This window comes from Xenopus tropicalis, chromosome 5, assembly GCF_000004195.4.
Source record: "Xenopus tropicalis strain Nigerian chromosome 5, UCB_Xtro_10.0, whole genome shotgun sequence".
NCBI lineage: Eukaryota > Metazoa > Chordata > Amphibia > Anura > Pipidae > Xenopus > Xenopus tropicalis.
In genome coordinates, this window is record NC_030681.2 from 148,293,668 (window position 1) to 148,305,672 (window position 12,005).

The window sequence follows — 12,005 nt, forward strand, 5'->3', positions numbered from 1 at the left end:
GGGGGCTAGTGATTATGGTGCCTAACATATCACCCCCCCCCCCAGCAGTAATTTTGACTTCCTTTCTCCTTCTGGTCTTCAATTGGAACTGTATTTATACACAATCTTTGCACTATACAACTGCCCACATGTGCTGACAATGAACTTGAGAATTGCCAGCTCATCAGTCCATTTATGCAGCCAAAATAATATCCTACCCAATGTGGTTCATGCCAGTGGTTTGAAACTACAATTACCAAACTACTCCAACTGGCTGTTTTTGTCTAAAAATGGCCTACAGCATGGCCATTCGTGATGTATATGGAAGACAACAACAAAAAGACACACAATAAAAGTACCTGAAAAAGGGGTCCAATGTCAACATCAAAACCAAGGTCAGCAAATCCTGTGGCAATCACTTTAGCGCCTCTGTCGTGGCCATCTTGTCCCATTTTTGCGACTAGCAGACGGGGTCTACGCCCTTCTCGGTCCATGAATTTCTGCACTCTGGAAAAGACTTGCCTTGTTATCCAAGAACAGGAGGAAACTCACAACTGTAACCTCAACAAGAACATTGAATACAGCCATAAGCACTCACAGAAATGCTGCACTGACTTCTCTGAAAAAAGATTTATTGTGTCTGTAATTCCTGTGCAGAGACACGCAGCTTTCTGGTCTTTCCTGCTCCCCCCTCCCTCAAGAATGCTAAGAACTCACTCCCCCCCCCTTAGGAATGTGGATCTGAGCCAATCAGAAGGAAGCTGACTCACAGTATTACTAACTGAGCATGTTCAGTAGGTCTGGGTGTCTGTGCAGGAGTGAGGCATTATGGGAACTTTCTTCTTCTTTCTTCTTTCTACACAGCTCAGTGGTTTTTCTTCCTGTTTGGCTTACGATCTTCTGAACAGGTGAAATATGGGGAGACGTAAGGGCACTATTGAGACAACTGAAGGTATGCCTGCAGCTCGAGATTAACTCTTTACTAGCCTTTCCTTCTCCTTTAAGGCTTATAGTACAAGGGAAGTCAAAACTGGGGTTTCCTGGCTATTGTTTTAATGGGACGTCTAGTGACAAGAACAAGTTTGTGCCACTGCAGCCATCCTACTGTGTTCCTTGCTGTGTGGGAGAGCTGGTGGCACTTTAGGGAGAGCCCAGTGGCACTCAGTTCTTAGCATTCTCCTTTGGCCTTCGCCCACTGTAGCCTTTCCCAGTATCTTCCTCTGACCACTGTTCCACATATGCGTGTTTCCTAGCCTGTTCTGTGACTTTGTGTTGTGTCCCCAATGTCCTTGTCACTAGACGTCCCCCATATTCCTGCCCTTAGCCCTTTCCCAACATAGAAGGTAACTAGTAATACAAGCCTTACCTGCTGATGGAAAAGGAGATCTCTTCACTCTCCCCAAACTCTTGCCGATAGGCTCCACTCACCATTCGATCACTGGCTTTGTGCTCACCAAATACCTTCTTCATAGCATCTGTTATTTCCCCAACTGTGCACCTAGTAATGCCAAACATGTTCATTTCATTCTCTGCCTTCATTAACCACACTTATAGTTTTATTGAAGGGAAACCCCACTACTAAGTAGGTCTATTTCTAAAGGTACACTGTGCATATATTTACAATTTCTGGTCAGATAGAAAGTTCTATGTTTCATTTACACACAAGTTGGACACAGTGAGGACAGAGCTAACCATAAAAAAATAATTAGCCCCCAGCTTGTAAAAAATGACAAAAAGCATAAAAATGTAAATCTGCCAATACATTGGTTATTTTGAGCATTGTGCCTACAGCATGAGCAATCTTTATTCTTGGCAGCTTTTCTAACCATCTAAGGCAATATTTTTTTTCCTGCTGGTATAAATTTAAATAAAAGGCAATTCTTTTGAAAGCACTAACGTAAGGATTATATTTTATATTCTGCTGGCCAGTCCTACTGAATATTTTTCCGACAAACAGGCACTGTAGGCTGTACCTTGAAAGGGAATCCAGCTTCCAAACCAAAATTTGTTAAGGAGCCCCACACAACACAGAAACCCCTAATATACCCATCACTGTAATCTGTTCCTTCAAAATGTAGGAATAAATCCCATTTATATGCTGAAATCCAGCTGCAAAACAGTTCTTCTCTTTCTGCATCATTTGAAATCCTGGCAGGGGAGGAGGGACTAAAACAGTGATGTTACAGATTGTAACAACTTGTCCACAGCTTACAGACAGCATGCAGGAACTACATAACCCACAATACATTGTGTTCCATTCTTTATTGACATCACGTGGGCAGGGGATTGTGGGATTGGGAGGATGCAGGCTGAAGGCAGGCTAAGGGCAGATGACTACTGTTACGTTTTATTTGAGTCACAAAGTAGTCAGCCAGATCAGCAGGGGAACAGGGGCGGGGCTTAGGGAACTGTTCCAAATCAGATTATTACATTACAAAATATGAAATTTCATCATGAAAAGGCTGCATACTTTTATTATATTTTATGTATATTGCAAAGTTGCTTGAAATTATGTTTACTTTTTAAAAAGCTCAAGTTGTGTTTGGGTGGAAAAGTCCCATCAGTGCTGTGGCTGGCTGACGACTGGTGGGCAGATATAAACAGTGGACTAACCTGGCAGAAATAGGTTCATTTTTAGGTATAGGGCCCTTAGGAGACAGTACCAGATGTCAGATTTGGCTTAATATGTATTTCTGAAGAGCAAACTCATGGCTTGCTGTTCCTGCTATGCATAATTCTATTTATAGCCCTGTTAAACTGGACATAACACAATAGGTAGTCTATGGGTGGAAGTGATATTTGTGGCTAGCCTGCGTAAGAGACAATGGCTGGTCAGACAAGCCTTTAATTGCAAGCTGAGCCAGTACCATGGCCATAGAAGGAAATAAATATATACGTTTAACTCTCTATAACTCTACACCAGGGATCCGCAACCTTTTGTTTACTCGTGAGCCACACACAGATGTAAAAAGCGTTGGGGAGCCACACAAGCATGAAAAAACTTCTTTGGGGGCCAAATAAGGGCGGTGATTGGCTATTTGGTAGCCCCATGGGGACTGCTGGCCTGTAGGAGGGTCTGCTTGTGGTAAAACTGTGTCTCTGCTTCCATAATTTGCCTCCAAGCCAAAAATTTCAAAATGGGCACCAACTTGGAGGCCACTGACATGTTGCCCCTGAGCCACTGGTTGGGGATCACTGCTTTACACCAAAATAGTCTTGCAAAATTCTACGCAACATTTCCAATAACAAATTTTCGATGGTCTATAAGTGGTTTGTAAATGGAATTATTACAGAAGGCAGTGCACATATTCTTTCCCATTCTCTGCCCAGCTGGATCCACCTGTGAAAAAGCATTCAGGGCACCATTACATTGTTTTTAACTGTCAGAACCAGCAATTGAGAAATGAATTCTACCTCATTCAAAAAGTTGAACGTCCCATTTAAAATAAAACAAATGAAACATATTATTTGTATCTGGCTTTACTTTTCTATGCCTTTTTAGCAGACACATCTCTAAAGAGAAAACCCATTTCAGATAAAGAGATTTCCTGGATGAAATACTTTATCTATGGTGTATCCTAGATAATACCCCCAACGCGTGCCTGTATTATTACGTGTCCCTCGAGGCATGGAACGCCACGTTTAATCTACGATTCTGACGTAGACTAGACGCCTCTTTATCTAAAGTCTCAAGGTCTTTGCCAAAAGGCTGTCACTATCGGTTTAGCTAATTCTTCGCCTGGAACAGCACCAGTTCATATAGGTCAACCATGAAAATCCAATGCATGTCATTTGTCACTGGCGCATCTGAGAAGCTTTAAGTAAGTGTGACGCCCGGGAGAGAACATAATGGGGATGCAATAGACATGTATGGCCCACGCCATGACCTGATGTCTCATTGCCGCTGCATCATTTCATCCTAGCGAATTAAACAATACCCTAAATTCTTTATTCTGTCCATCATTCAGGAGCAATGCTCTATCCGGAGGAGAAATCCTAAGCAATAAGGATGAGGTTGGTTTTTATATTCTCCCCTGTATTGGCTTCTCTCTCACTTAGTAGTAAATTAAACATTAATTCAGTTAATGTTCCCAATCATTTCTTGTTAGTGTATGGACAAAAATAAGTGCAGAGTGGAATTAAGAGCGTGCATAAATCAGTTTGTGCATAGGCACACACCTTAAGTGCACTGATGATAAAAGGGGAAATAAACCACCTGCTTGTGTTGCTTTAACTCATTATAGACCTCATACACTGGCTATTTTTTTGTCTAGCCTGATCACTATCTAAATGACTTTAAGCAGCTTTTGATTGGTTTGGTTAAAATTTTTTGGCATAGTGAAACGGGCCAGCTTTGATCATCCTTAAGGTGGCCAAACAGGCTAAGATCCTCTCACTTGGCTTCTCCAGATATCCACGATATTGGCTAATGATCAGGCCAAACGATCGAATTATAACGACAGGTATAGGTGTCCGTTGTTTCGGGGACCGCATCAATGAACTGATAAGGTCCCCGATCAGACTCATTTTCAAACCTGCGAAATCGAGATCTGGGCGATTACAGATGTCGGTCGGGCAGGCCCGTCGTTAGTGCCCATACACGGGCCGATAAGCTGCCGAATAGGTCTAAGGGACCGATATCGGCAGCTAGAATCGGCCCGTGTATGGCATCCTTTAGTCAAGAGAGGCTGAATTAGCAGCTAATATCAAACCACATATGGCTTAGTAACAGATCCTTTAGGGTAACAGCCGGTGGAAAGGCATTTCGGAGAGATTAGTCGCCCGCGGTAGCAGAGATCTATCGCAGGTGACATTGCCCTAAGTGCCGCTCCTCTTAATCTTCTACTGCATCAAGCATTGAAGCATCCACAGATAAAATATATTTAATATGTTTAAAATTATCTAACCAATATCCATGTTACAAAGCAACCATCTGACCAACATACAGATATGATTTTATTGGTATGTGTTGGCCAGCTTCAGTGGAACAGATTGAGGCCTGAACAGATTAGGATTAGGTCCTAATACCTTAATCATTCAGTCCAAGGGCATGAACACACGGAGTTACTTAGTAGCAGCTACTTGTCGCGGCTACTGAACGCCAGAAAATACCCAATAATGAGAATTGCCTCTGCTAAAACACACATACAGTAGAGACAATTAGCAGTAAATGATTAGCATTAACTATTTTTGGTAGCCGTGACAAGTAACTGCTACAAGTAGCTCTGTATGTCTCTTAGTGCAGCGGCTAATCGGCACACCACAAAAAATGCGTGATTAGTCGCGATGACTAGTATATTACTCTATGGCAGTGGTTAGTGGCTGCTACCGACTTTTTAAATCTTCGGGGACTAATCACCCTGTGCGTCTTCCCCCTTAAGTGGTGGGATGTCCGTCCTAGCTCTATATCACATTCAATTCAGGACTTTGGTTCCTAGTATAAAAGTGCATTATCCAATTAAGGAAATGTCTTTCAAGCACAAGAAGGAAACAGTAGGCATACATGCCTAAAAAATAGATAATTCACAGTAAAAATATTATTGCTCTCCAAACATCTACTGTTCCAAGCCCATTAAGGTGCCAAATCGCATGGCTTTCCTCCACCCACAGATAAGCGGTTACAGGATTAGGGGTTCCACTGTGCGAGTGGAAACGTCAAAGCTACTAACCCTAGTTATTAACAGGATTTAATCTGAAAGGCCGAGCTGTGGGTTGTGCCAGGAGGGCAATATAAAATGCCACATGACAGAACATATCAGAGAAAAAACATTGTGTGCAATGGGCAAAAATTGCACAATTTCAAAACGGCTTAGAGATCTTATCTAGAAATAGAGGTGATGACACTGTTGCAGATTTACCACAGAATTACAATTATTTCCCCCCCATCCCCGTTGCCAGAAAATGACTTGAGTTGAATTAAGATGTTAACATAGACACGCAATAAGTGTGACAAACAATTTGTCATGATGTGTTCATTCACGTAAGCAGTAAGAGTGTTTATGTATGAACTATTCATTTGGTGCCTTCTGCTGCTATGGTCCAACTGAAAACCTAATTTTACCCAATTAGAATGTAACGACCAGCTGCCCAATACATGTGGTTTTTAAAGTGAAACCTCCTTCGGATGCCACTGCACTATATCTGCAGCCATGATATGAATGATCCCGGTCTGACAGGTCAAACCAAAAACACAGGGATAGCACAGTTGGTCATTCATCATAACTCTACAGCCCTGGACCCTGAGTCAAATGATCAAATGTGTAACATGGACACACTCATGGACAGACATATGGCACACGTTACTATAGCCTAGTGTTTCCCAAACTGGTCGCCCAGGAGGGCTCAACCTAAATGCCAGTTGAGAAAAGATTTGGGGTAAATGCCTTTTAGATACACCTGTCTACACGACAGTTAGGATGAAGTCTGAAGTCAAATGAATCCGATACGTTAGATATTCTTGAAACTAAGGCTAAATGACTGATACACCAATGTTTTCCTAAAGCTTATACAAAGGCTGGACCTCTAAGGGAGGGGCTTGGATTAAAAATGTTTGACATCTACTGCTATAGACCTCTGGGCCAGACATGGAGATAGATAAGTAGGAAGATATTTAGACGCCCATTCATTAAAGTACGATGGCCACGATTGGAAAAAAATCGTATTTTTTCTAAAGTTTAGAACTTTTCATACTGTTAACGATAATATCATTAAAATAGTACAACTTTTTCGTGATACTTTAGTTATTCCACAAAAAAGTCGTACTTTTCGCAACAACTACGAAACTTGGAGCTGCAGAGTGCCATTGAGTCGTATGGAAGGCTTCCAAAATCATGCATTGAACTTTCAAAGTCAGATCGTTCAGATTCGAAAATTTTGTAACTTTCGGATCGTAACCACAATATTTTCGTACGTCCAAGAAACAAATTTTTTCGTGACATTTTCGAAATTATCGTGGTTGCTCCGATTTTTTTCCAATTGTACTTTTAGCAATCTGAAATTCGTGCTTTAATGAATGGGCCCCTTAGAAGGTGCAGATCAGATCAAAGCCATTAGACATGCTGACAGGGGAACCTTCCAACAACCATGGGATCAGCTAGTTAGAATAACCAGCTTAGCTCCAGGTGGAACCCTTCTGCATCCCCTGTATAGTGTATTTGGAGGTCTAGCCTTTGTGTAAGATTTAAGAAAATGTTGTGGTAGAACCATAGTTCCAAGAATATCTAACATATCAAATTCATTTTGACGCCAAATTTCACCCTGACATTTACACTGGGCATTCACCCCTCACAGTGCTGTGTTTCTCATACTCAGTCCAGCAATAAAACACAGTCCTTGTTTCATACAATCTGTTTGCTCCTCAGACATGGGGTAGGTCTATAACTGGGTGAAATATATCAAGATGATTACCTTGCCTGGGCAGCTTCAACTGCAAGGCCCAAGATGTTTCCTTTCCCTGTAGCAGCGCATTCGGTGATGGCAGATAGACACTGTTGAGCAGCAGCATTATCTCTGGAGGCTTTTACCTGATAGAGACACAAGAATATGAACTGTATGATACATATTTATCATAAAGATTTTTCTTTCTGTTCTTTTCAGTTCTTAATACTGGAACCTGGTACAGTTATAGTGGCAATGTTTGTATTCTTTATTCTAACAGCACTAGATCAGTAAATACTAACAAATGATAACACATCAATTAAAATTTGGCCTCCTCGATCAGCAGAACAATGGGAAGGGAGCAAGATAGCAGCTCCCAGTAGGTATCAGAATAGCACTCAATAGTAAGAAATCCAAGTCCGGCTTGGGACTCCTCTAGTTACATGGGAGTAGGAGAAACAATAGGTTAGCTGAAAGCAGTTCTAATGTGTAGCGCTGGCTGAAAGCTCAGACTCAGGCACAATGCACTGAGATGGCGCCTACACACCAATATTACAGCTACAAATACATTTGTTGGTTCAAGAATAAAAGGTTAAATGGCAGAGGGAATTATTTGCTGTGTAACAGTGTCATTTAGAAATAAAAAGTGCCCCATTCAAATCATGACAGAATCCCTTTAAAGTAATACAGACGCTAAAAAACTACTCTTCAAAATATGAATGTACAAAGTTAACTATAGGTCCTGTTTTTCTCTAATAGGGCTGCTTTTGTAAGTAACTGATACTTTAAGTTCCTAACCCTGACTGTTTTGCCAACCTGACTGTCCCTTCTCAGCCTGTCAGTAATACAGTAGCTTCTAATGCTAACGGACTCCTGCTGCACAAATATGGCCGCCCCCTCATAGTGGAACATGGGATTTCGATGTAAAAGCATCAGGCAAATACCTTTATGGCAAAATCATTAAAAGCATGCAAAGACAGAGTTATGAGTTGTAATAAAGAGGTTACATTTCTGGTGTCAGTATCTCTTTAATTATAATCAAGCACAAGGCACTGTCTTTATATGACAGAATAAAAAAGGAAATCGAAAAAATTATTGTTAACACTGAGGACTATAGGAATTGCATATCACAGTGTAACAGGTTTCCATATAACAGATCCCACAGCCATAGTGCTATTTTTGGAGTGGGAATATATCAGTATGCGAGATGCTTTTGGTTCCGCGCTGATAATAAATTCCAGCTGTCAGACAGTGTACGACTATAAGTAAATGGCATGGATGTGACATGGCTTCAGGGGATGCTATAAATAATCCATACATTTCTGGGTACTAAGGGACATTTTATTGCCAGGTATGTTTAAATACATGGCTCATAATAAAGAAAATATAAATCTTCTTTTCATAGCAATAGGGTGTAAGCAAAAGGTTTAAATAGCATTAAATGTAAAAATACTTATAAAGTAAATCAAAATATCGACAAATGATATAGGGAATGAATGCATACAGTATAGTGACTTGTGGTCCCACAATTTGTATGCCATGACTTCTCTCTGGGCTCAGACCCAAATATGTTCATTGATATTAGAATACAATGGCCTCTATTCAGAATTATAACATTTCTTTTATGATGTGCGTAATATTGATTATAGGGCGCATTTTCAAACGCAAGTCTGGTTGTGCTAGAACAGACCCAAATGTTGCAGTTCAGTAATGCACGTGGCAGAACGGGCTTCTTGCACCTCTATATAGTTGCACTAAGCGCCATTGTGTAATTCCTGCCTCTACTGAATCATGCACAAGTGTGAGTATTAATACCGGGAACCCTCGATTTACTGCCCCCTGAAACATGGCAGCAATTCCAGAGTCCCCACAGTGGGTCGCGTCAATAGGTGCAACAGAAATATAATTTCACAAAAAATAAAAAATGACACCCCAGCTGGGCTAAAACGTGTATAGAACCAAAATGAAAAAAATGGAACACAAGTGATTTTTCCTCTATAAATGGGGACAAGAACACATTCAGGTGGGAATAGTGGGAAATCTCCCATTCTGCCAGTTTCAAGTGATTCCCATTGCCATGAGAAACGTGATGTGCCATTAGCCTAAAACTTCCTTCTCAATACCAATATATAGAATTGTTCCTATCTGAACCTGAGCCTAACCCACTACTTCCCAACCTGCACCCAACCCAGGCTGAAGTCTTATTCTACATTACAAACTGCACCCAACTGAAGTCTTATTCTACATTACAAACTGCACCCAACTGACTCCCTTCCGATAACATATCATAGGGGATCAGCCACTATAGGGCCATCACTATTACACCACCACATGGTAGGAGCCCTGGTTGAGCTCTATCCCACCACCTGCCAAAACAAGCACCTTCTAGGCCTGAACTAGCCTAACCTGTAGGTAAACCTGTGGGTGCTGTTGCTTTTAGGTCAACCTGCTCATTACTAAATGGAGCTCAGATCATCATAAAAGAGACCAGTTGGATTTTTAGCATGACATCAAAATAAGACAACAGATAAACAATGATTTACCTGGCAAATTCAGTGGTAGGACTTTTAGACACTGGGGCTATTTTATCACAAATAACTGCTAATGGAGGTCAAAACTGGCCAATCAAAAAGGGAACAGAGTTAATGGGATACTACCCTCAGATTAAAGGACATACCTACATTCCATATCAATAAAGTATCCCAAACTCACTACTACAAGTTTAGAAAATGTATTTAAGTATCCATATTAAAAAAAACATACAAACCCCACAGGATTCTGCCTTACGCGTTTCATACCCTTCTGGTACTTAGGTCATAGGCTAATTTGGTCAACAAATTTTACAGTGGTAACAATAATTCTGCCCATTAAGCCCTTAGGGCATGAAATGCGTAGGGAATATGGAGATGTTTCAATGTAACTTTGAAGTTTTACCTTTTGTGACCCCTGTGGAGATCCCTGAGTGCCTATATGCCCATTGTGTTTGTGGCTTTCTAACAATAATTCTGAATATTTAGGATTTACTAAGGCATCTCCCAAGAGTGAACCAATTCAGCCCACAAAACAATTATCCAAATTATTAATCCCTGCATGCGATTTGTATCAGGAATTAACAGTATGACCTCAAACACTATCGGGTCAATTCATGAAACCACAAAATTTTTTTTTCAGAAAAAAATCGTATTTTTTCTAATTTATATAACTTTTTGTTATGTCCACAATAATTTCGTTAAAATTTCACGACTCTTTCATGGACGACTAGGAACATTTCGTAATTCATTCAAGCTTCGGTATCCTGAGTAACTTTTGGCCAGGTTGGATCTGCAGAGTACCATTAAGTCCTATGGAAGGCTTCCAAAATCTTGCATTGAAGGTTTCAAAGCCAGATAGGGTTTTGCGCCGTTTACGATCCTTCGGATCTGAAAATTTTGTGACTTTTGGATCGCAACCACGATATTTTCATACGACCGAGAAAATAATTTTCTTGACATTTTAGCACATCAGAAATTATTGTGGTTACTCCGAATTTTTTCCAATTGTGATTTTGACCACACAAAATTTGTGGTATCATGAATGGACCCCTGTATCTATGCGCTCTGATAAAGTCCTTCCCTGTTCTCCAGGACCATTTTTCATCAATTGTCCCATTAGTCTCTCCTCGCCCCACAGCACAGACAAGACAGGTACAAATGTTCAGAACTGTATACAGCTGTATTATGAATAAAACTACACTGATGGTTGGCTGCCATGGGTCTCAATGTGTCAGTAAGAATAGCCTGTTGAGCTAGGGCAGGGGTAGGGAACCTATGGCTCGCGAGCCAGATGTGGCTCTTTTGATGGCTGCATCTGGCTCGCTGCCAAATCTTTAATAAAAAAAAATAACTGGGGCGTGGCCTGCGCTTGGCGGATAGAAGACGTGTTCTAAGCCTTAGAACACGTCTTCTATCCGCCGAGGACAGGCCACGCACTCCTCCGCATCCGGCATCCTTGGGACCCACCCTACCTTGCCCCTGCGCTCGGTGGATAGAAGACGTGTTCTAAGCCTTAGAACACGTCTTCTATCCGCCAAGTGCAGGCCACGCCCTCCTCTGCACCGCATCCTGCATCTTTGGGACCCACCCTACCTTGCCCCGCAGCATCTGGGGCCAAACATATTGTATGGCTCTCACGGAATTACATTTTAAAATGTGTGGTGTTTAAGGCTCTCTCAGCCAAAAAGGTTCCCGACCCCTCACTGAGTTGGGCAGGCATTTTTATTTGCATGTATCGCTGAATAAGCCCCGCTCCTTTATTTTGCGCCACTCTTTCCTTTAATATAAATATTAAATATTCAACATTGGTTTTAACACCCCTTTAAGAATCTTTGAGGCATTTATAATAGTGTGTTAATAGTTTATAAGCAAGGTTTCTCTTTTCTAACATTTTTGTTCTCTCATTTACACTTTCTATTTTCTCTCTCTCCCAAGTGTCCTTGATTTGCCTTCTGGGCAAACACTTCTCTCTGCTATGTTTGTGTTTATACACATCTATGCTTCTAGGTTTATTATGATTAGTTGACATATGAATCATACTGACATGTACAGCAATACAGTTCCCCTATATCTACAGCAATTTAAAGGGGAACGCTGGCTTCCAAACCAAAATTTGTT

The 12,005-nt window shown here is 41.1% G+C and overlaps 1 protein-coding gene across 4 annotated transcripts in view; it reads right to left on the bottom strand.

Moving 5' to 3' along the window:
- mmut (methylmalonyl-CoA mutase) overlaps window positions 1–12,005 on the bottom strand; it is a 50,028-nt gene that overhangs the window by 13,817 nt on the left and 24,206 nt on the right. For all 4 annotated transcript variants that reach the window (XM_002933563.5, XM_004914951.4, XM_004914952.3 and 1 more), the window contains exons 9-11: window positions 7,387–7,502; window positions 1,346–1,477; window positions 339–486 (exon numbers count right to left, since the gene is read on the bottom strand). In XM_002933563.5, the coding sequence (XP_002933609.2) occupies window positions 339–486; window positions 1,346–1,477; window positions 7,387–7,502 (396 nt within the window). The remainder of the gene's footprint in view (window positions 1–338; window positions 487–1,345; window positions 1,478–7,386; window positions 7,503–12,005) is intronic.